General features: G+C 32.6%; 1 protein-coding gene across 1 annotated transcript in view; it reads right to left on the minus strand.

The window, feature by feature from the left end:
* Window positions 1-26,809, minus strand: part of LOC130447078 (uncharacterized) — a 450,284-nt gene that overhangs the window by 94,402 nt on the left and 329,073 nt on the right. Inside the window, exon 23 of the mRNA XM_056783735.1 lies at window positions 12,309-12,505. Within this exon, the coding sequence (XP_056639713.1) occupies window positions 12,309-12,505 (197 nt within the window). The remainder of the gene's footprint in view (window positions 1-12,308; window positions 12,506-26,809) is intronic.

Raw genomic sequence — 26,809 nt, forward strand, 5'->3', positions numbered from 1 at the left:
TGTAGTTCTGCAAGTACATGATAATATGGTGTTATTCATGTATAACAATTAGATCTAACAAGAACGGGGAGAGATAATACAACTACTTGTGTCAATACACACTGTCTACTTTGGTATAGAATTAGATACAAGGGGAAACATATAACTTTGGCCCGTGAGCTTGTAAACTAGACAAAAGGTAGCGTGACTATGAATATTTGTTGAGTTGAGTAGAATGTATATCGAAAACTACTATTTTTCTGAAAATTACAGACACTCTTGAAAGTCTTGTCAAATTATTGATAAATCTCATTTATTATACCCTAAACAGGACATGATAGCACTATACTACGGTCAATAGAGCACAAAGAGACATGCTGTTGCGTGTAGCCTCCGCCTTCCGAACTGTGTCTGGGGTAGCACTCCAAGTAATTACAGCTACGGTGCCCATTGATCTCTTAGCCCAGGAAAGAACATCCAAGTACAAATCGCTACAGAATAGCAACGAAGCTAGAGAAAGTTCCCTCTCAATATGGCAAACTAGATGGGAAGGTGAGACAGTAAAGGCCCAATGGACCAAAAGGTTAATACCAGACATCAAGCCGTGGGTTAAGTGCGAGCACCGCCAAGTAGACTACTACCTGACACAGGTCCTAACAGAACATAGCGTCTTTCGATGTTATGCCAAACGGTTCAGAAAAGACACCACGGATAGATGTATATACTGTGCCGCCGTAGACACTGCCGAACATACCATCTTCGTACGCTACAAGTGGAGAGAGATCAGAGACAGGACTTGCAGACAGCTGGAATGCGAGCTCACTCCAGACACATTGTAGAGAAGATGCTTGACAGCTCAGAGAACTGGAAATCGGTGCAGAACATGCCTAAGAGTATTCTCAGCAACAAGGAAAAAGATAAAAGATAAAGACAGCAGCGAGAAGTATGTTCCAGGAACGATGCCATAAGTGACAAAAGGAGCCGTAGACGACTAGAAGGACACTCCAACCGTCCGAGCCCCTCTGCAAAGCAGGACTCCGCAGAGGTGGTGAATGTTTCCCAGCAAATTGCTGAGGAAGTGTGACAAGTCGTTATAAAAAAAAAACTGGACATGATATATGCTCTCGATATAATTGTGCTTTAACTGCAAATTATTATGAAATATTATTTGGTGACACTTTTGTTTCTTGTGGAATCTTTCAAAAAAGGCTTTAGTGATTCAGACATTTATAATAACTACAGAGAAATTTAAATTTTTTCAATTTTCTACAAAATTGAGTAGATACGAGTATAGGTTTATAAGCATAGACTTATACATACTATTTCCTATATTGGAATCCACCGGTGTTTGGAAAAAGAATGGTTTCCGTTTGAATAAAAGAGTGTTACAACACTTTTTAAGTTAGCTGAATGTAGTGTCAATTCCTGAGATACCATAAATTTTTTTAGAAAAATTTCAAAAGATTTAGGAAGCTTCAAACATGTACATGTATAAATATTTATAGAACTACAGGCCTCTAAGGCCCAAGACTTATTTTCCTTTTCTAATCAGTCTTGAACCCATTACGCAAGAAGTGGGCAGCGGCGAGTGCATAAATTTCACGAGGGCGTAATGGGCTTACAACTCGTGAAACGTACTATACTTTTTCTACGTCATTCATGCATTCTACTTTAGAAAACGTATCCTATTTTTAAACAAATTGCATAATGTGCTGCCTACATTTAGGAGCATCACTCTTTCAATCCTCCCAAATGAAGTCTTACATAAATAAAAATTTGATTGTACTTTAATTAAACCAATAAGTTTAAGTTTTCTTTTCAAAACGCATGTGTATGTTATAAGATTTCATTACGTGTATGTTATTGTTAAATTTCATTTACAATGTTGGCAGTGCGATTTTTGACATTTACAGACATGGACGTAGAAAAAAGATTCTTTATTTTATTTGGTCTATTTACACAAATTTAGTCAATTAAAAAACATAAAACTTTTAGCATTAGCAAGATATATTTAGGATTGAAAGAGAGATGCCCCTAAATGTAGGCAGCATATTATGTAATTTCTTTGAAAATAGGACACGTTTTCTTAAGTTGCGTGCATGAATGGGCGTAGAAAAAGTATATTACGTTATGAGAGTTGTAAGCCCATTACGCACTCATGAAATTTTTCACATCATGCGTTTACTTACAAATCTTGTTATGTAATACACTATTGTGTTTTGGTCAGATATAGCAACTGATTATTACGGAAAGGACGTTGAGGGAGCTTTTGCAAAGTTCAATATTTATTCTAGGAAGTCTAGGAATGTTTTTAATGTGCTTCAACTGAGTTGAATTGAACTTTTTTGGTGAAATTTAAAACGAAACGCACATGAAGATAGAAAAAAGAGAATTTTGAGCAAACGTCGACAAACGCCAGATTCAGTATTTCGTAATTTAAAGCCACATTTAAATGCAAAAATTAGCAAAGCTAGCCGACTCGGCGCTGATTCATTTGTAAAGTGTAGTGTAGTAACCATTTTTTCAAAGAGTACAGTGCTAATAATTAAATTAAAACAATTTGTACGGATTTTTTGTCCTCCCACCCTTAGCAGATCTTTGTATATTGTTGTACGGGGTGTGACAATTTAATTATGGAGAATTATCAATATCGAATAAAGTTTAAAACAGAATTTTATTGTTGATCTTTCAACATTCATACTTACTTCGATTTCAACGTTTCTACGTCACTATGAGATAAGAATTTTTCTTGGGAAATGAAAAAAAATCGCATAGAATGATAACCGGACTCTATTGTGAGTGGGGTGCCGATTTGTACCAAAAATTTTTGTACAATCAATAAGGAATTGGCCGGTATAAGATCCAGTTTCTCTCGGAAATAGTCGTGTCCTCAGCTTCTTCAGAGCATATCGCAATGAACGATATCGATACCGTAGATATCGAAATAAAAAACGATAAACATTGCTTTGGATTATGTTTCCCACTCACTGCTTACTTTGTTTATGGGTATTGGGGTCATACTAAAAAATCCTAGTCTCCTATTCAGTGATGACTTGACTTATACAGCTTCTGTCGTGGTTCCGAATGCGGCACAATATACTTTGTTCACAGTTGCCACCCTTTTTGCACAAATAATTATTTTCTCGCACGTTTCTATTTTTCTATTGACTCAATCGGTGGTTCTAAAGACATTTTCGCTTCCTATATATCTCTAGAATTCTAATACTGATCCTCTAATAATAATCCAATGACCGTATTTGAACTTTGGGAACGAGGCTTTAGTGAAATAATTGGACCGCTCAAAATGCTTCAAATTCTTGTTTGTAGTAATACTTTCAATTTTAACAATCAATCAACATTCTTGCTCTAATGGGAAAAATACTGAGTCAGTCTTATGTGTTCCGTATATACAATGAGCTCTTAAACTAAAGGATAAATGTTTGTTTTTTTTTATAAATATCGATCAATTTTAAAATATGAAACACACTCAATTAAATTATGCATATGCATACGAACAATTGGAAAGGAATAAACATTATTTATTTAGCTACCATACTAATTAACAATGTAATTTAAAATAGCAATTTAAATGAAAATTTTGGGTTTTTGGATCGATTCTGCCATTAGTGTTTTGATGAATAAACGCAACGATGAGCTTTTGAAAATTAAAATTTCCGCAACAGTAATTCATAAATTAAATACAAATAAACATAAAGAGTTTACAATAATAGGAGATTTTTATGTTATTGTAAAGAAATGTTAGGGCCTGAAACCATATAATTTTTCTTCAAATGATTTTTAAATTAACTTGACAAGTTATTAGAATAAAGTTATTAGAATAAAAAACGTTTCTAACCTAAGTACCTGAAATGCAGTTGCGGATATTATAATATCAAGAAGACATGGCAGCTGGAGGACTCCTCTGGTGGCAGAAGGATGCATAGAAAAGTCTCTACAAATCTGAATAGATATGGGAAATTAATCACAACAAATAGGTACTGGATCTAAATCGAGCCCTCAACCTCTTGTTCTACTCATTACAAGAACAAAAATCGACAATAATCTACCTATAAACATAAAAGTAGTAAGTTCGTATATTTAATTTTGATAGTTAACTAACACATAGGAACTAGGCGTACTTTGTGCCTATTTAAGTAGACCAGATGATTGGTAGGAGAAGCAGAAGACTCATATTTGTGTGCCTTATCTTGTCTCACTCCACCACAAGCCTAGATGACACCATTTTGGCCTTTATACCTTTTGTAGCAGCTGTGCTATATGACAGATTGAGAGTACTGCGTTTCTACGGCGTCGACTTAATATCGTCCGACCATATCCAATCACATCGAATATTTTGGCTTAGAACACAGAAGTGTGTTCCCTAAGTGAAAAAAAAACTGCTTACTTCAAGGTGTTTTTCAGTAGACGATCTTGGAGCCATCAAGGTGCCAATTGGCTTCATTAATCAGTAGTGCGGGCTCGCATATCTCCTTACACTAGTCTATATCAAGCCAAGTCCTTATTATTAAAGGTCACATCCATCATTTGTTCACTGTCTATAAGAATGATCAAACATTTGCATAAAACCTCACGTTCATACATACTTATATAGTTCTTGGAAGCCTCCTAGTCGTAGAGAATATTCAGCATGTGCCGGATATTTTTCAGAATCGAGCTTTCCAGAAAGACTTTAGTAGATAAATACGAAGTCTAAAGAGTCGGAACAGTAGAGTAGTGATAATTAAGCCGGATCGAAAAACTCGAATCGTGGGCAGTGAACATATTGTACTGGAATATTTTATAGACTTTTTAATTTATTCTATCTATGAGTGATAAATAGAGTGAAAGTGAAAAGAAAATCTAGAGCATAGGATATTTTCTAATATTCCAGGAATTACAGGGAATTGAACAATCGAATCGCTTTATTTGAAGGAATCTCGAAGTTTTATTTACACAACTATCCTCTATGTTCCATTTGCCAGTATAATATAATTTCAATTTTGACAGAAGATCGAATAAACAGTCTATGTTAATCACGGTTTACGGTGAATCGTTCTTACACGTGGAACAGAGAATGTGTTTGATCTGTATCAGTTCATGAATATCTCAAATTAACCTGAATATCGCTAAATGGAGAAAATGATAAGTGGAAAACTGATAAAGACAATTTTTTTTCCAATATGTCAGTCCTATTCACTATATCAGTTTTCATTGTTTTTTAAATAATTGATAGAAGGGTAGCAAGTTTTTTCCATCAAACAAATTTACAAATAATCCAAAAAAGAGCACATCTCGAACACCTGGTTATACAGGCCTTTTCTTGGGTACAATCTTGGATACCCTATGTTTGGAGGTCACGAAGGAAATAACAGATTGCTGAAGAAAACTAGAACGAATTGTAGTTGTAGAAACATGAAAGAGACATGGGAAATTAGTTAGTATCGACAAAAAAGACATCACGCTTTTCAGAGGCGATGTAATTCAATATTCGTCGATGCGTTAGCCAGGAAAGTAGTTGTTTTCTCCTTTAAAGAATGACATTTTCGAAATATTAAATTTCAAAATTATTTCAGAGGCGAATAGTAGAAATAATTTACTATCATATATTTTACATACCTCATTTACCATCGAAGTCTATCTGCTCCACCTACTCACTGAAATTTCGACTTTATAGTTACGTACTTATACCCTCGGCACAAGCTCAACTTTAAAGGAGAGGGTAAATAGAACCTGAATATATATTTTCATGCAAATCGATACATTTTAATCAGTTAAATAACTTCTCAATAACATAATTATTTTTAAATGATATCTGTCATAAGAAGTGGTTGTTAAGGACCGAAAGTGGTTAATAAATCATAAATTATATTAAAAATTGTCATTTAAAATTAATTTAACTGATATAAATACGATTTTAGTTGATTACATGCTCCAATCTAAATTGCTCCCAATGCTCCCAGCACAGGGTAGATTTTGAAATAGAGGGTAAGTAGAACCTAACTCTAAATTTTATATAATTTTATATAAATATAAAGAGACATTAATTAATTAATTAATAAAAGCGCTGCGGATTGGCTGTTACTTGCAGGACTATTAACTAACTTACCGCCTAACTTGCTACCGTTGGGTGGTAATAATTTATGCCATATAAAACGTGTATCTTATTTTATTGAAAAACTCTATATTCATTAAGTTATAACTGCAAATGTGGAAAATACCTTCAATTTTTGCTTCCATCAACAACGTCCAAGTGATATGGATATTAATAGTACAATTGTTAGAAAATGCTCTGACTCCATAATTTCTAATGTCTAATCAAGTTTTCTGTTAGACTTGAAATACTAAAAGAGACTTCTGGCTTAGTTATATTATATAAAAATTTATTTGCAACAAACTTGAGTTTTCTGTCAGAGGCGACAAACCTAGTATATCCATTCGGCTATTATACAAATCAATAATTTCAATTTTGATATTAAACTGTCAATTTGATGCTGATGATAAATTAACAATGATTTTCATCCTATAGATACTAGTCGATAGAAATCCGAGAATAAGATATTGTGTAGGAAGAACAAAATGTACTACAAGGGATATAACATTTACTAGCCAAGAAATATTTTGTCCCTGTTAATAAAGATCGAGACCAGTAATAGTATATTACGTAACAAGAGTTGTAAGTAACCTATTAAGCACGAAGTGAGTGCGTAATGAGCTTACAACTCGTGTAACGTATTATACTTTTTCTACGCCCCTCATTTTCTTCCATTAAATAAAAAACATCGCAATTATTTAAACTTGATTAGTTCAGCAGTTGTTTGAACAATTATTTTAAATCGATTGTGCCTTATTATTTAATGTTGATGAACGGTTATCTATAATTATAGTACTGCTCGGTACATCATAAGACGAAGATTGATAATTGGTAATTGCCTCCGATATTCGTAATGCGTTGTCTTTTTTATTTTTAAGAGATTGATTCATATAGTTTTCCGCTACCGTAGAAGATTGCCAGCCATCAAGTCGTTTTAATGATAGCATATCACCTCCTTCATCAACTAACATAGTGGTTGATGACCTCCTGATATTGCTTTGGTTCCGGCAACTCAAGATTTTACGTGGTGTATTACCGATTATGTTTATCCCCACAATCTATTTTATGCATTTTCCATTCCTGTAATTAAGGATTTAACGTTATGTTTGTGTCGCCAATCCATTAATTTTTGATAGGTAATTTCGTACCTTTCTTTGGATTTTAGCGGTAACAATTTATGTGTGGCAACTTGAGCTTTTTCTTAGATCTCCGGTAGAGTTCTCAAATTTCATCACTTTCACTACTATCAGACATATTCGTAAATAAAGTTGAGAAAATGTTCGGATCCAATCATATTTTCTTCAAGAAATTGACAATATAAATGACATGGCATTTATTTTCATAGCATGCTACTTAAGAAGACGTGTCCTATTATTAAAGAAATTGCATAATGTGCTGCCTACATTTAGGGGCATCACTCTTTCAATCTTAAATATATCTTGCTAATGCTAACAGTTTTCATGTTTTTCAATTGACTAAATTTGTGTAAATAGAGCAAATAAAGTCTAACGTAAATAAAAATTTCATTGCAATTTAATTAAACCAAGGAGTTTAAGGTTTCTTCTCAAAACGCACCTGTATGTTATGCATATTGTTAAATGTAATTCACAAGGAATGTTGACATTGCGATTTTTGACGTTTATTTGGCAATTTAGCATGCTTTCGTTTGTTTGCGAGAAAACCTCCTGGATTGGATCAAAAGTAGTTCTACAGGAGAATTAGGGTTAAATTGTTAAGTTGGGGTAGTTTCATAATATTTATTTATAAAATATCAGTCCGGTTTCAAAGTACTCATTTACTCAGCCAAGCTTATAATGTCAGATTCGTTCGGAACCACCCCTAACATATAAATTTAGAAAGAGCTACAATACAAATTAGTGCAATTATAACTACTACTGTTGATTTGAATTGAAAATTCACTATTGATTTAAATAAACCTGTTTTCGTTTTATAATTGATTTTGCAATGAATAAATGGATTAATGGATATACGTTTATGCTATACAATAGTGATATTAAAAGTGCAGCACCCTATTCACTTGCGGCGATTAGCACAACTTTCATCATAGTAAGCAATAGACATCATGATGCACTTGATACCCTTAAAGTACGAGGGATCGCAGCGGAAGAATTTGAAAATTATTCAACTTTCTTAAAACTGTTTTTGACAAGGTTTTCTCATACAATTTTTTTATCATTCTCATATTAATAATCAAATATTTTGGTGATGTTTTCCCATTGGTAAATGGAGATTGTTGGAAATGTAATCATAGAGTATCTTGTTGGTCACTTGAACTATTTCGATAAATACTACAATACTCTAGTAAGCAGTTTATGGCTGCATATTTCACTTTGATCTCATAGCAAGATAGCTTTATTTTGGAAGAGCTCTAATATTGCATTTGAAGTACACGCAGAAGAATTGAATTGGCTATGAGCTTCATAAAAAATTACTCTTATTTCAAAATTGATTTCTATTAATAAACAGCATTGAAAGCACCATTGAAGAATAGAATTATCTGTAAGTGAATTATCATCGTAGCTCAGAAGAGAGTAGCGAGAGTTAGTGATCGATGATACCAATGGAGTATGGAATATTTATTGGACGGAGTTGCATCTGACTGTTCAATGAAGGATAATTGCTAGCTTATGTTTTAGAAAGGGTGTAGACCCAAAAAAGGTATATACAATGCTGGTATTTTCAGAGAAATCGATAACGTGGAGAAGTTTCCATCAAGTACAATGAGTACCGTCAGAGACCTGGAAAAGAGTTTCCGGGAATTAAAACAGCAACGATTTCTCCAGAAGCGTCGTTTCTAAAAAGTACTGAAGGATAGTAGATCGATAGATTGTTGATAAACAATGTGTTGAAATATGTACGTACTTCATAAATAAACAAAACCTGAACTAATCATAAAATATAAAATATTTCTTGTTAAAAATATGAACATAACATATATAGATGTAAAAAATTGAGATTCTATTTCGTGATAGGTAAAAAGTTTTATTTAAATGACGCATCTTTCCATGTAGAATTGATTTTCAATAACAGAACACATTACTTTTATGAAAGTTTCTCAAAAAGTTGCAGAAAAGTTTTAACTTTTGAATGAATCTTTCGAGTGATACAAATTCCGCGCTTACAGAGGTTTGATATTAGAACAGTAAGTAGAAAACTTTTCTCAAAATTCAAAAAAGTTCACTCAAAGGTCACCGTCATTCAGTATCACAGATTAATATCAGTGTCCAATGTTCGTTTATTAAATAATCATACAAAAAGATAACCTCAATGTTCGAAGTATAGTTGACCGTATTCAATGGTTTTAACTCAACATTCAGCAAGCTCTTTAAAATCATTCTTTGGGCTTGTATACAAAACATTGTCGCACTGCATTTTCAATATCGGAATCAAATTATTTTCTACAAAAGAATTTTGCCATGGATCTGAATAAAGGTAATTCAAGAATAAGAGAATCCGATTTCGGTAAATTAAACCTGGATATTTCTCCAATAAAACCTCATAGATTCCCATCAGCTATCCATTATGTATCTCAATATTGAAAGCTCGACCATTTGATTTCGAATCATACTTCTTCTTACGACGCCGTCTCCCTACGGAGGTTGGCGATCCAAATGGCTATTGTCACACGGGAAACCTCAGCTCTGAAAATTTCTGCATACGTCTGTCCAAGCCATCTGCGCAAGTCTTTCAGCCAGAAATTTGCTGTAGGACCTCTATGTTTGTCTCATGTTCTGTCCAAGATATCTGCAGAATACATTTCGAACGCATCAATTTTCTTCTCTGTAGCCGTATCCATGGTCAAACTTTCGCATCCGTACAGAAGAACAAGAAAGATGTAACAGCGAAGAATTCTGGTCCGGAGTTCCATGCTTAGGTTGCGTTTTGCCAGAAGTGTCCTCATGCTGTTCGGAGTTTTCCGCGATTGCTCAATTCTTGATCTGATTTCGAGTTTTGGATCGCATTGCTGGTTGACGAGCGTGCCCAGGTATCTCAGATTCTCTCCATGGTGTCTTAACGTGGTGTTTCTTTGTATTTTTAAGAATACCAATAATTTGGTCTTGGATGTATTCATATAAAGATCGAATTCTACAAGAACGTCCATAAGAGATTGAAGTTCTGGTAGGCTACTGGCCACTACCACGGTATCATCTGCGTAACGAAAATTGTTTGAAATGTTTCCTTTGATCTTTATGCCTGCATTAGATGTTAAACAGAAGGGGAGACAATACTCATCCTTGTCGCATGCCTATTCTTATCTCTTCTGGTGTGGACTTTTCGATTTTGACTGTTGCTGTTTGGTGCCAATAAAGTTCTAATCACACTAAACCTTTATAATTTCACCAGACACACAACAAGACCTTCCGCTCGAATCGACCTCTTTTTAAGACAAGTTCTAGTAATTGTCCTTTGCCTAACCACTGATTTTTCATCGCAAGTAACATGCGTCTAATAAAACGATCATATTATGACAGGCCAAGGGGGTTGTTTACACACCTCTACTCACGTTTCGCTTGAATTTTGGTTAATTCGACAACTTTTATAGAACTCCGCGACTTTGGATGGCGATTATTTAGAAGGTCCAAAGGAGTCCGATTATCAGAGAGTGGTACTAGATTGGGTGTATCCCACGCCGTCGAAGACCTCAAACGTCAAATCTTCACTATTAAAACAATTAAACCAACGCTGCTACATTCGCTCATTGAAGGTGTTTTCCCCAGCAAGTTCAGATATTAACCTTGCTACCACTTCATACTATCTTCTATTATAATATATAAAAATGAATACTGAATGTGTTGCTAAGCGCAAATCTCGAGAATAGCTGAACCGATTTCACCAATTCTTTTCTTATAATAACTCTTGGAGTGCGAGGATGGTTTTTACGCAGAGAAAAATTTTAAAAGTTGTCTGAAGAAGTTTGAAAACAACACTTTCTTATCTTCCATAATATAATCAAGTATAAGTGAAGAGGGCCAGGGAAGGCAAAACAATTGAGTGACGTTAGTATTGTATAATATGCCAATATTTGTCCATATTTATACGATCGTAACATTGGTGAAACAAGAATTGTCTGTGGTAAAATGTCATTTGAAATGTAAATGTCTCTTTGATGTACATCTTTAATATTACTAAATCTAAAAGCCCAAACATTTATTTAAAATTAAAAAAGTTTTGTGTGTTTCTGACTTATTTATACTCTATTTATACTAAGCGGGAATTGACGCGTTTAGTATGAAACCAGATTTACACATTCTCTTTGTTTCAATGGTAAGTTAATATTTCAAATTCAAAAGCCTCCGACTTGACTGGACGCGAATGGATTAGACTGATTTGGTGCGAAATGGGCCTAAGGCGGCGGACAAATTTAGGCAGAATCAAATTATTAAATTTAAAACTTCAATATGACACCCTGTCGGAATGGGGACTATCAACCGGAATGTTTAAACTCACTAGATTTGCCGGGATTTTCCCCTCACAATCTTCAATTAAAGGTTGGATTTGTAGTTATAATATTGCGAAATATTAATCAACCAAGTATTTATGTAGAAAAGCCATGGTTCTCGCATGGTCAATTGTTTGTTGCATGGTGCCTTTTTGGAAAATCATCTGTACTTTTTGTTTACTCACCAGATAATCAAACAAAAAATATCGTATATCATAGAATACAACAATAAAAAATGAAACTCAATTTTTTCTTGACCGTCAGAAGATTTTTTGGTGTTTTATAATATTCATTTTTTGGAATAATGTAATTATTGACTTATTAACTTTTTTTATCCTAACTACTAGCCCAGCGTCCCGAATAGCAGAATAAGTATTAAACAATTAAAAAAACTAAAGAATCGACTGTTAGGCGGCGCGAAGTTCATCGGGTTAGCTATTTTATGATGAAAACGTACTGCATCGTTAATAAACAGATTGAGAAGGGTAAAAATTCAGAAGAGAATTGCACTCTTTAAATAGAGAGTCTTAACCATTACATGTTTAAACTGAGGCATGGAAAATTTCACACATAAAAGCCGACATTACTTGAGATACTCCTGTAGTTTTCGTAGGAAATGGATAGAATCGAATGAATGGAAAGCATTATTTTATAAATTTACAATACAAAAAAATGTTGATTTACTACAAGTCATTGTCCATTTCCATTAGATAAGAATTATGGGTTAATTATTCGAAAAGAAAGTTGGACTTTTTCTTGGAAATTATTTTTCCTTACCTCTAATATCTCATCTCCGATTTGTATGCTTCCCGTTTTATATGCGACTCCCTTCGGGTTAAGTCCACAAACAAAAACGGCCATACAATTTCGATCCTTATGGCCAGCTAGACTCAGACCCAATCCTTGATTGGAGCGTTCCAATTGTACCATGAGGATATTATTACCCAAGCTAGCATATTTCTTCTTCACTTTATCTGAAACAAATAAATGAGAACGGCTTAGTCAGTGGCGGCGCAAGACCTAAACTTAATGTGGGCAAGGTACAGGTAAAAATATATACATACATATATACATACGTAAATATATATACAAACAGGCAAAAAACATAATTTTTACTTATACTGATTTGGAATATTAAACAAAAAAGAAATGATTGAAAAAACAGAAATTTTCTTCTTTTGATTTTACTGAACTCCTTAATGATTGGTTCGTAATTTATCTTAGATGTTATATCTGCTTCAATAAATAAAACTTCCAAAGCTGAAAGTCTTTCTTGATCCATAGTATTTCTTAAATAATTTTCAATTAGTTTTAATGTTGGAAAGCTCCTTTCAGCGGAAGCAGTACTTACAGGTATTATTAACAAAATTTTAATGACAATGTTAATATTTGGGCAAATTTCTATCTAATCGTTCTCTATGATATATTAGAGCAGATGTTTCACGTCTTTAATGGAGCTGTGTGAATTTGGGATCATATTTTGTAATTCCTTATACAACTCACTGCTCTCACCTTCTTGCAGGACTGTGTGTAAATCCTGACAGTTGTTCAGTATTTCCTCTTTTGAAATTTTTTTTAACTTGGTTAAGTCATAGAGAAAACCAAAAATTTCAACAAGAGAAAACCAAAAGTTTCAAAATGTTGATATAAAGACATAAATCTCGATTCCAAGTTACTTATTACAGAATTAATCATAGTGTTAAAAAACTCTGTTTCATACCGGCTTTTAACAGTCTCTATGGGTTGATCGCTGCCAAACATCCTTGTTTGATTATGAATATTGTTATAACATAAATAAAACATAAAACAAAAAATTCTTCAAATCTATTTAAGTTAATTTGTTTAAGATAGTTGAAACATTTGATAAAAAATTAAAAATTATAACATTTCATTTTTTAAATTATATTATTTAATTCAAGAAAATTAGGATTTTCGGCGATTTTGAATTTTAAAATATTCATAACAATTAATGGGTTGGAGACACGATAATGGCTAAAGGTGTAAGGACTTTTTTCATTCGAAATATTGTAACGAATATAAAAAAAATTAATTCATTGCAAAAAATGCCTTATCCCTGGCTTATTCAATTTTTTGTTTTATTTAAACAATAACATTTCAATACCATTTTAATAACAATAACAAAAGATTTCAAGTGTCATCTTACATGTTTATAATCAGAAACATCTCCCGGACATTTTAAAAAAAATTACGACTTGAAACAATTTTGCAAATGAAGGCGCCATTATGCTCTGGTCCAAGATAAAAGCCCTGGACAAATAATTTGTTGATTTGATTGTCATATTTATGTTTAATTTTTGAGTGAAATAGTCATTTGTTCAAAAATTACGAAATGTACAGATTCTTATCGATTTAATGTTTTGGATTAAATGGGAAAATGTTTTGAATAATAAAAATCAGGGACTACATTACTTCAGTTTGTAGAATTATTTGTTGTTTATTTGTAAATTTTCGGTTTTGTGCACATAGACCGTTGGACCCCATTGATAATTATTTTCAAGAATGGACAACCAAAAATAACGAGAGCTTTCGACATTGTTTAGGTCTCTTTAGTTCAAACCAATTGCGTCAAACTCACTCAATTGACATTATGAATGAAATATTTGTTGAAAAACCTCATAACTATTGACTTCTTGACCAAATTCCCATTTTCTGACCCATCGACAAACCTTATTCGAATATGTGCTCAGTTTTCCTTTTACTAATAATTCTTTAACTTTTGGCTCTGGGAGAACCATTTTAAAAAAGCAAATAGGTGACCTAACTTGTTCACATTTTTTTTCGAGTATCAATATGCTTCATATTATTGGTTGGTAAATGTATGTACCTCAAAAGTTTCAACATTGATTTTCTATTAAAACTGGCTACAAATACCTTTTCCTTTGTAAAACTCTCGTCTGAAGTCAAATTCACTTGGAAAAAATAACAAATATTTGGTTTTCATTATTATGAACCAATCAACATGCAGAACCTTGCAGAATGTTTATACTACATGCAGCATATTCATAATACCGATGTTCCAGAAGAACAATGACGTACCTGTAAAATTTTCAGTAATTTAGTTTTATTGCTTATGTATCACAAAGCCATAAAGTGTATAATGGAACAACGACGCAGTTATATTTCGACTCTTGGTCCGCTAGAGTGTAGTTGAAACATGGGTTGTCCTCCAGTCAGGAGAACATCGCCATTAGTGTCAGTTGTGGAAGTGTGTGTACAAGAGGATAAAGCTATAGGGGCAGTGATGCAATCAGGAAAGACAAAAATTCGAAGCTACATCAGCTACAATTTAAGTGCAATAACGACGTAAGTGTATTTTGTGTCGTTATTATTATCATTTATCACTACTCTTATTGTCATAACTGTACTTTATATAGTTGTTCAACCCAGCAGTTCATATATTATTTTGCATAACTAAATACCATTTTTGACCTAAATAACCTATTATTTTATCATTTTCAGGTATTTCATAGTATGTCCGATATTCTAACCTAGACCAGTCATAGTAATATTTTTATGTTACGAGAACATGCTATTCAGTTTAAAATCAAGAGTTCAAAATGTGCTGTTTCTGTGAACTCCATAGTCTTCAAAAAATGATATAATGAGATGACACTGAACTAATGGAAATACTTTCAAATTATCAGAAATGCATTAGCCGGCACTACACGATTCGTCCAACATTCGCGTTTCAACGTAGGGATGAACATTGGAAGGAAGGCTGGATGCAGTGCTGCAACTACACTATGCGCCTAAAGTTTGAGCATTCACTTTGTTGTTGGCTGAATATAGGACGAAGACTGGATACAGCACTGCAGTCAAGCTAGAAAAAATATCTAGTGTATGCGAGTTGCCGATATCGGTGTCGCATTCCCATAAACTCGATTGCTCACCAAATTATTTTCTGAATTTTGTTGACGTTTTCTAACAATAGTGAAGTTTCACATAACAAGAGAAGTGAAAAATGAGATGATGAGAGTAACGCAGTTGCAGTGACTGTAGTTGTACTATCATGAACACAATTATTATTACGTGTACAGAAACCAAAAAAGAGACGTGTATTCCTTGAAAAGGGTCTATCCATCCTATATGAAGGAGACAAAAAAATTGTTTACTCAATGAATATTCTTCAGACAACATAGAAGAACATGAAAAATTTATTGTAAACACGGTCGTAATTGTGTGTACTGTAAAAACGTATTCAATTAAAATTTTACAATTAAACTTACCTAAGGAAATGAAAACGTGACAAAAAAGTGATGAACAGCATACAACATATATACATTCTTTTAAAATCAACTGGATGATACTGGTAACTTCGGGTTTTCATACAAAACACTTAGCATTCACACGTAAGTGGACCAGAAGTGTGTGTAGTTGTACAACTGTTGCTTCAACTCCGTTACAATGCTCGGTACTCCTTTGGTGCGTATATAAAAAAAAGACTTTTCAATGTCAAAGTTCCAATGCCACCATTAGAAGTAAAACATTCGTCGAATGACATGCGTATAATTTATATCTGCTCTATGCTGTTCATCACTTTTTGTCACATTTTTATAGTCCAATGTTCAGCCAACGTTGAAACGTGAATGTTGACCCAAAGTTGCTCGCATCGTGTAGTTGCAGCACTGCCCGCAGCCTTCCTTCCAATGTTCAGCCGTACATTGGAACGCGAATGTTGGTGCAAACTTTGGACGCATCGTGTAGTACCGGCTTAAGCAAAACTACTAGTGTGAAGTGAAGGCGGTCAGGTGTACAGGCAAAACAAACTAAGAACACTAGTTTGAAACCTGCATAGGTAAATAAAATCACTCTGCCAGACAACAACAAAAAATACTCAATCAGATTTTTGATAGCAACATGATTCCCCACAAATATAAAGCATTTTATCAAGTTTTGTGAATTCATATGTATTTTTTCATTTTATTTGTTTATTTATTTCTGCTTCAGGGAGATTGATAAATTATTCATGTGATAATTTTCATCTATTTTATATTAATTTTCCAATGTTGAGCGATGATAATTAAGAATGTATCCTTTCCATGGAAAAATAAAATTAAACAAAGTGTTTTTGTTTACTTTATACACTAGCTCTGCACAGAGACATAATTAAAAATTGAAAATTAGGGTTAAAAACTAATATTGTTTTAATTCCAAGTCTGTCAATATAAAAGTGAAGAATATGTGCTATACATTCACATTTGTTAATATTTTCAGTCCTTAATTTATTTTGACAGTAAGTATTTCAATTAATGTCTTAGCCTCCTGTAAAATTTCAGTTTTAGTAGTTGTGTCATTGTTCTTTTAGAACAGCGATACACACTTTCATATAACTAACATTAACATTTTTGCACGGATAACTGATGATCCCACTGAGGGAAAGTATATATTTTATCCGAAAGGGAGTGATTACTTTTATATTAACAGACTTCTAATTAGGTGAAAGTTTAGGAGATCCTAACAAGGATATCCACTCGTTGGCGTGGGTGTTGAATTCGACCCAAATCACCCAATCCCCAAATCGGAATATGCCTTTTATATTCCGGTGTTATTCAGAATTCGGTTTAGTTTAACAAACATTAGGAAAAGAATAGAAAGAAAATACGGTTTTAAACTGTTGTAAATTTTCAACTGTTTCACAGTTATATCCATGTTAAGTGTTTCAAAACCAAATGTAATAGATTCCTTATATCGTTATGAAAAACACGTCAAAATTGAATTTCTTATTCATTCTTTAATCAAGCGTCTTTGTGTTAACTGTAAAAGTTAATGTAAATCATACAGTCGCTAACCTACTCGGAACGTCTCGGCAGAAGGTTTGGGAGAATCTATTTCTATGATTGAATGTTATTATATTGTTTGAAAATATCATCCAATGACGGTATGGTTTTTAAGAAGTGCAATTTTTCACTCAATGATCAAGCTGATCGTAATAATTTTCGTTACTGTTCGTCAACGGGAAAATCCTAGAATGAGAATGATGAAAATATGATGATTGGAGAGGGATTGCTAAAAAGCATTGTAATGATCGATTTTAGTTAAAAGCAATTTAATATACAGTGCTTTTCAGATAAAAGTATCCACCTTTAATAACTTTTGTAATACTGGTATTTAGAAAAAATCCAAAAACACGTCAATTTATGTTGGAAGGGGCAAGCATTATGGCTTATTTAAACTTACTGGAAAAGCCACCCCCTCACCCCTAGCAGCATCCCCTTTATTTTTTTAAATTACTTTTCATATTTTTTTTATAAAATTTGGATACTCCTCTTTGAGCTGATTTCAAAAATGTATAATACTTGTAGGTTAAAGTGGTTAGTTTATGAGATAAACAATTTTTCTTTTAAGAGCACAAATTTTACTTATTATTTAATTTCACCTTATTTGCCTGTACTAAAATGGGTTGTACAACAGTTCAAACTCTTTAATTTTTTTAACTGTGCTATTTATTCTACTTAAAAAATCCAAACAACAAAAAACTCTACTTTTTATTAAAGTTTGACATTGTCAACTAGAATTTGTAGTCACTATTGATAGTGTAATTTGATACATTATTTGTTTTGTTTCTCTGAAATGGTTTACTCTTTGCAAGAAAGAATTGAAATTGTAGGTTTATACTACCAAAATAATAATTGTGCAAGAGCTGCTGCTAGAATATTTAACGAATTACATGACGGAAGACATGCAACTCATAAGTATGTAATTCAACTGATGGAGAAATTTACCACAACAGGGTCTGTTTGCAATAAAGTGCATAAGCGAGAGGGACTCGTAAATAACGAAGCAATCCAAGTGGCAATTTTAGGGCAAGTCAGCTTAGAGGCTCAACAACCCCAATCGTTGTCAACAATAAGTAGAGCGATCGGTGTTTCATCTTCTACAGTTTTACCGAGTTCTACATAAATTCAAGTACCACTCATACAAAGTTAAGTTGGTGCACGAGTTGAATGAAGATGATTTTGATCGTCGTCTAGAGTTTTGCGAATCAATGACGCAAATTATCAATAACAATCCACAATTGTTAAACAATATTTGCTTTTCTGATGAATGCTCATGGTCATTAAATGGCTTAGTAAGTAGGCATAATTGTAGATATTGGGCTGAAAGTGATCCACATATTATGCGTGAATTCCATACACAACATCCCCAAAAGTTAAACGTTTGGTGTGGTATCCTAGGTGACCACATTGTCGGACCTTTCTTCATCAACGGAAATTTAAATGGTGAATCATATCTTGAGTTACTCAGGGAAGGGGTTGACCCACGTATTACAACAATAATAGAAAATGATGAAAACCTTTCCGATGATTTACTGGTATTTCAACAAGACGGAGCTCCCCCACACTATGCTATGCCTGTCCGACAATTTTTAAACGAAACATTCCCCGCTCGTTGGATAGGTAGAAGGGGGCAGATGATGGAGTGGCCACCTAGGTCACCGGATTTAACACCCCTAGACTTCTTTTTATGTGGGTATTTAAAAACAAAAGTTTATGCTACCCTACCAGAATCTCTGGATGATTTACGAGAGAGGATAGAAAATGAATGTCGACAATTAAATCCAGCCGTATTAAGCAATGTCAGAGAGGCATTTCAAAATAGATTATACCATTGTATGGAAGTGAATGGTACTCATTTTGAACACTTATTGTAACTTCATAATAAATAGCACAGTTAAAAAGATTAAAGAGTTTGAACTGTTGTACAACCTATTTTAGTACAGGCAAATAAGGTGAAAGTAAATAATAAGTAAAATTTGTGCTCTTAAAAGAAAAATTGTTTATCTCATAAACTAACCACTTTAACCTACAAGTATTATACATTTTTGAAATCAGCTCAAAGAGGAGTATCCAAATTTTACATAAAAAATATGAAAAGTAATTTAAAAAAATAAAGGGTATGCTGCTAGGGGTGAGCGGGTGGCTTTTCCAGTAAGTTTAAATATGCCATAATGCTTGCCCCTTCCAACATAAATTGACGTGTTTTTGGATTTTTTCTAAATACCAGTATTACAAAAGTTATTAAAGGTGGATACTTTTATCTGAAAAGCACTGTATATACGTGAACGGCTTGTTTCCCGAACATTCAGATCATTATCGGGTTAACCTGATCATAGCTTTCGAAAAGTTCTATATATATGCTGCCGAGTGTATTTCTATTTTGACTTTGTGTCACTATCTTTCCTAGTCCTCGATAAGAAATTCTAAAGCTGCATCCACACTCGCGCGCGAAGCACCCACGAAACATCAGTGTGGATCTGATTCGCAGCTCGTTCTCCGAAAATTACCAAATCACAAAGTAGTAAAGCTCTTGCTGAATTGTTTCCACTGTCCATACCTACTACAAATAAACTCTGGTTGAGAAAATTACAAGACGTGCATACCCGTCAAGAGTGCGAACCTGCGATTTGTTGAATGTTGGCACTCTTATTCGCACTGTTACTCTCGCCGTGATTCGCGTGTGCGTGTGAATCGGGCATAACAAGAAACCATTAATAAGATTCAGTACAATGATCCCAACGAATGAGCCCAACTGATTATTTGTAATTGTGTTTCGTTCTTTTATCAATCAGCGACATTCTATTTTAGACATACATAGTAAAAAAAAATAGTTTCTCAATAACTCCTATATGCTACGTGTAATAAACTATCATAGTATTTTTATTAAAGTTAATTGCTATGTACATGAGTATATAGTTTTTAAAGTTGATAAACAATATTTCTGGAATCGGAATTTCGTCATATTGCCTTGAAAAAGGCGATATTGAAAGTATATGTATGCAGTATTGGAATATCTTTCTCGGAAGGTTAGAATTTCCTTAGTTACATTCCAACTATCAGCGTGAATTTAAACACAATGTACTGATTAATCATAAAAAGCTTGGAACTTTACTCTATAATCTCTGAGTGAAGGGTAAGTGTATGTCGAGCTCACAAAAATAAAAATTTTTGTGCGATGACTTATTGTCGTGGAAAGATTATGTTTGCAACAAATATTTTAAGTGGAACAAATAATTTTTGCGAAAAAAGCAATTTACTCAGAAATAATTTACTCAAATGAATATTTTAGTTCTGTATAGTTACTCAGGAAACCAACAAATCGCACAATGCATGGAGAAATAAACCAATTCTTGGACGTATTTTTAATTTCATGATTCTGTAGAAAATTGATAAAAAGTTTGAAAATAGTATGAAGAGTTTTTTTTGTTAAATCGCCTAATATTCTAAATTAAGATGATTTATCAGCAGAAGCATATGAGAACAATCTAGTAATTTCTTACTTCTTTTAAATGTTTTTATTGATAAATTATCTTAATTTTGAGTCTTCTTTATTTGTTATTTAGTTTTAAAACAGCTAAAAAGCTTGAAGTTTCGACTTAATTTGAAAATTTTCATAACCACATCAATAAATCACTCATAACATGAATATCCAAGAAAAATCATACAATAATGTCAGTTCTCATAAATCAAAATTCGCTCCAATTTCTTTGAATCATTTTCTCTTTGTTTATTGACAACGCAGTACGTATTTACGAGAAGCTTGAATGAAAGTTTGTGAGGTTGCTACTTGAGGAAAATCAGCTATCTACGAAAAAGGGGTAAAATCGTTTTCGCGAAATAACAATGAAAATATCCACCGCGCAAAAAACATTGCCCTCTACAAAATTGCTATTTTCACTTTGATTCATAAAATCGAGAATAACAAAGTTATTAACGAAAAACGACGTAGATTGAGGGAGGAAATTCCTGAGGTCGCTGTAACTATTTTTCTTTTAATTTTTCCGGAAAACAAGTCCAGAGCATTATAAGATATTTGATATACAGGATGGTGAAAATGAAAGGAGTAAACTTGTTATTTCGTAAACCGGTGTCTTTAAGGAAAAATTCTGAAGTCTGTCGATTTTTATTTTCAAACAGGCTAAATCTATGTGATGACGACATTCTTAAAATTTCTAAAGGAAATGTAAGTGTTGTAATATATTATTTGAAAGGTCTTTTAAATACCTATACAGCCAAATCAATATGTATAGTTGTTGATTTGCTTAATGTCACAAATAGTATTGATGAAATTTCAACAGAATATAAAATGTTCTAAATATTGGTGTGACGTATTTATTGACATTCGAAACTTAATTCCGGCCGACATTGGTGAAGAAATATCTTATCTACCTACTTTTCACCAATATGAAAACAATCAACTAGATGTTCTGTTACACTTGAAAGATAATCCCCATAGCAGCTCCCGGCAAGTACCATTTTATAATGATATGGACCTTTCAACAGTTCTTAAAAAGCTAAAGCAGGAAAAGTGAAATCCCTACAAACTAAGTTTAGCACAAGAACTTATGGAAGATGATTTTTATAGACGAAATAATAATGGAACTAAATAAGAGATTCGATGTTTTTCTGGAAGGTTTTTGTCTCTGAACAAGCTACATTTCTAATAAACGTTCATGTCAATCGTAAAATAAATTCATCGATGTGCATTATATCCACACTGGATGAGAGAATACCGTACTGAATACCCAGAAAGCTAAGCTTGGGCGGATATAATAAATAATAGATCATTGTACCATACTTTGTCGAAGAAACCTTAACAGGTCCTCGATATTTAGAATGTCTTCAAAACTTCTTGTTCGCCGAATTGAATCAGTTGTCTCCAAACAGAAATAAGAAAAAGAAACAATAGATTTATTTTTATGAGTATATCAAAATAGATCACAAAATATAATTGAACTCAAAGAAAGGTTACTTATTGAAGTTGCTCAAATAACTCCGGAGGTTATAGAGACTGTTCGAGATGATAATACTTTCATTTCAAAACAAAAAAGTAGATCATGAAGATTTGGATTAAAAGAAGATACGGCGAAGGAATAATTATATGAAGAACGAAAAAGGACTATTGAGATCCGAGGATGTAGAAAAACTCGTAGAGTGGTGGAGAGGTTATTTCCAAAAGTTATCAAATGTGTCTATAGAGATCAAACAGAATAAACAGGTCCTCGATATTTAGGATTTCTCCAAAATTTCTGACTTATGGTGCTTAGGTCACCTGATTTGACTCCTCTTGATTTCTTTTTATGGGGTTAGTTGAAAGGTGAAGTGTACCAAAATAGATCACAAAATATCATTGAACTCAAAAGGATACGTATTTAGGTTTCACAAATAACTCCGGAGATTATAGTGAATGTTCGAGAAGAGTTCGTGGCACGATTTTCTCATTGTATCTAAGCTGAAGGTGAACAAGTGACTATTTTATTTAGGCTTCGTTGTAGTATTTAATGAATAATACAATTTATCGTGATAGTGGAAACTTTTCACACATTTCACATTAATTACTCAAACATATTGATATGGCTGAATAGGTATTCAAAAGAACTTTTCAAACAATGTATTATAACATCCACATTTCCATTTAAAAATTTTAGCGATGACATCCCCTCGCTCAAATAGATAACGTCAAATATATAAATACGAAAAGCCTGTTGGGAAATAACCGATGCACGAAATAACGAATTCATTTCATTCATTTGCACAATAATTCGATAGTCGAAACTTTCAAATCATCAGTCTTGTTATTGGGAGCATTTCCAGGGCTCAAATAAACTATTTTGTGAATATTTAAGCTATCCAATGAATTTGTTTCATTTCTATTCTCTATACTTCTTTGTGACACCCTCACCAGGTAGAATTTAGGTTAATATACTCTCCAATATTTCCAAGTGATTGTTTTTTTCACCAAATCTCTTCTTCTTTTGCTGAGTAGGGAAATTCTCAATTTTTCCAAACCTCTTGTGCTTCCCTACTACAGGAAGATAAATTAGGGAAGTTGCATCCGAGAATAAAATATCCACACATTTTTATTGATTCGTTTCTAATTATATAAAAGTTGAAATAATCCTAACATGGATATCCACTTCCGTCGTGAGCGTTAAATTCCATTCAAACCCATATACCGTTAAACCGAATGTACTCGTTTATCTTCTTCTGTTCCGCCGTTATTTAGAATTGGGGTCGGTCTAACAGGAACAAAGAAGGGAATAAAATGATAATCCTGCGAACTGCGTTAAATTGTCATTTAATATATCATTGCAGAGAATTAATTTTTCTTTTGTACAAAATAGAAATTTCAACTTTCGTGAATTCAATTATTTTCAAATTATTTGAGAATTGAAGGGATAAACTTAGAGTTTTTTCTTCATACAAATTATGAAAAGCTGGAAAACATCATTATCAGTTTGCAAATGATAATTCTAATTTGAATTGAGATGAATTCGTAGTATGCCAGTTCTCATAAAAGTAAGAAATCGTTACTTAAATCATGGATATTAACATTACGTTGTTTCTTTCTAAAAAATGAAAATACCTTTTAACTGTTTCGATTTTGTTTTATCAAGGTAATATTACGAAATATCTGTTCTAGAATCGTGATAGTGTATTAAGCAATTTACACAAACCAAGAATGCGTTGTTCAAATATTAGGTATTAAGGTTTCGTTATGTCTGAAGAGAATACTTTCATTTCAAAACAAAAACGCAGATCATATTGATCAAGACAAAAAGAGGATACGAAAAACCAGGACTATTAACATTCGAAGACGAAGAAATGATTTTATAGAGATCAAACCAAAAAAATAAAAAAAAAACAAAATATGAGGCGAGAATAAAATAAAATGAAGTTATAGAAAGCCACACAGAGGAAGGAAATAACATCTTAAATGATAAATACATTGAATGCAGAAATGATAGTAGTGAAGTATACCACTATAAGAAAAAATTGTGAGTTTATGTGATATATATGGCGATTAGGTAACATGTCATAACACGTAATATAAACTGTATGTCATTGTCGAATTATCGTCTTTCCTAGTATGTAATTTCGAATGGTGTTGCGTGTCAACGTTTTTTAAAATGCTATTCGAAGTTACATTCTAGGAAGGACAATAATCGAAGACATATCGCACAGAGGTAACTCGAATGTTGAAGCCTTGTTTAAATAAAAGATCCAAACAATAGAGATAATACGAAAACAATTGAATGGTTTCGCAGAGAATAAACAGAGTGCGGCATTCATAACAAAAGATATATAGTTAATTATTTACATTGCTATTTTCAATCCTTACCGATAGGAGGCGTAGAAAAAACATGATAGGGGGAAATAGAAATTGGAACAACATTTTAAATATATGTTTCCAGTAATCGTAGTAACAAGCTAAACTAAATCAAGTGAAGAGTAACAGAATGCGCAAAGAACTTGATATTGCATGTCGAGTTGAATAAAAAACTGTTCAGCCTTTATTTCCCCTATCTACATTAATGCTATAAATTTTCCTTTCATCCGTTGTTCGTTTTGTGTTTTGCCAAAAATGTTTTGAAAAGTATCTTACCGTGAAAAATGTCTTTGTCTGATGTAATTAAATATATTCTTTTCTTGTTGGCGAAAATACGTGCTTTGCAATGCTTTGATAATATGGAGGAGTATTTGAATTCGGTTTTATGAATATATTCAAATTTCTCTAAAAAACAGTATCTTTGTGTTCTAAAAAAGTATTTTCCTTTGTTATCTACGATTGTGGAGCATTATACAAATCAATACTTCTCACTCATCAGATTAAAATTAATATATTCTACAGATGCGCTTCAGCTTATGGCGTGGAACCCTTCTATGTTAAAATGACGATTTTTTTAGCAGCTTCACACACAAGCGCATACAACAAACTCAATATTTTCTAAATTATTCGAGATTATAAATTAGCATTTTTCATGGAATCGATAGAGAAACCTTCGCATTTACATTTTAGTAAAAAAAATTTGTGATAGAAATTATTTTTTTATAAAGGAAACAGTCTTATCACGTTCATTAGAAATATTTTTATTGCCTCTTTTAGCATCCTTCTCCATGCTTTATTTCCCTTATCTGCTTCATGTAGATTTTAGCCACAAAATTTATATATCTTCCTCCACCTCCATTTTCCATTGTGTCTTCAGTCGTTATATTTACGAAATAAATGATTTTTGTTTGAGTGTTTTCTCTCATTATATGTATAGAGCTCAAACATTCCAATCTTTGGGTCTTATCATTCCTGTGATTGTCGATTCTTCATAGCTCCTTGATGATCCCTTTTAAAAATACAATAATTAGTACATTTTATTAGAATTTTTGTTTTTTTTTTCTTTATTGTGTATATCATTTCAGAAGCATACATGGTCCTTATGACAGTTTTGTAAATCTTCAATTTATCACATCCTATCTATGTTAAACTTAAGTAACTTGTTCAAAGCAAAAATGTATTTCTGTTAATTCGTTATTTTTCTTCAATTTTTTACTACTTAGAACTTTTCATATGGTTCTTTGGTAAACAATCTTGAATCTAGGTTTGCTTTGACTGAAAATTAGGTTCAAAAAACAGATAAAAAGCTGTAGTTTCGACCCATTTCGGTTTTTCGGTTTTTATGACATTAACAACCTGCATAATTATATTAACCACCTATAACATGAATATCAAAATAAAAATGAAAACTATGAATAATACTATTTCCTTAGTTGTTACATATCAAAATTATGTATCAGCCATCAATTAAATTATTTGTTAAAATTCATAAACAGCTATTTCTTCTTCTTTTTCTTGTATTTGGTTCCGTTTTAAGAATTTTTGTTATTGAAAGTATGTTTTTTCAATATTCCATGGTTTGTTGAGGTGTTTTTTTAATCTATTCTGTAATAATAATACAATTATTACAAGGTACTTGATATATAATTTACTTTTTCGTTGTTGGGAATTCTAGATTTTAGTTTAGTAAAATATTTCAACTATGTATCATGTCCTTTATTACTATAATTATATTGGATAATATATCATATTCATTGAAATAATTCGATGGTTGTTGCGTAAGTCCTTGAACAAATGGCAAAGAAAATGTTTTACGAATGGTTTCTGTTTTGTTCCTTAATTGATTGGGAAGTTTATCCTTTTATCGAATAGATTATTTATAACTTTTTCAAGATAATTAGTTTTTTAAACGCAATTTTTGCGTTTTAATTGGCTGAGCATTTAAATTCAGAATTTGAGAGTTGGATTTTTTGTAACTTAGGATAACCTGAATTGAAGTTTAAATATCTTGCAGACCAAGATGGTTTCGCGTACCATTATGTTTACACGTTATTGTTAATTTTATATAGGTACTCGTAATGTGTCGAAATTTAATTTTATTATCTTGTTCGATTTCTATAGTAAATTGTATTTGCGAGAAGAATTTTTGA

This window comes from Diorhabda sublineata, chromosome 7, assembly GCF_026230105.1.
Source record: "Diorhabda sublineata isolate icDioSubl1.1 chromosome 7, icDioSubl1.1, whole genome shotgun sequence".
NCBI lineage: Eukaryota > Metazoa > Arthropoda > Insecta > Coleoptera > Chrysomelidae > Diorhabda > Diorhabda sublineata.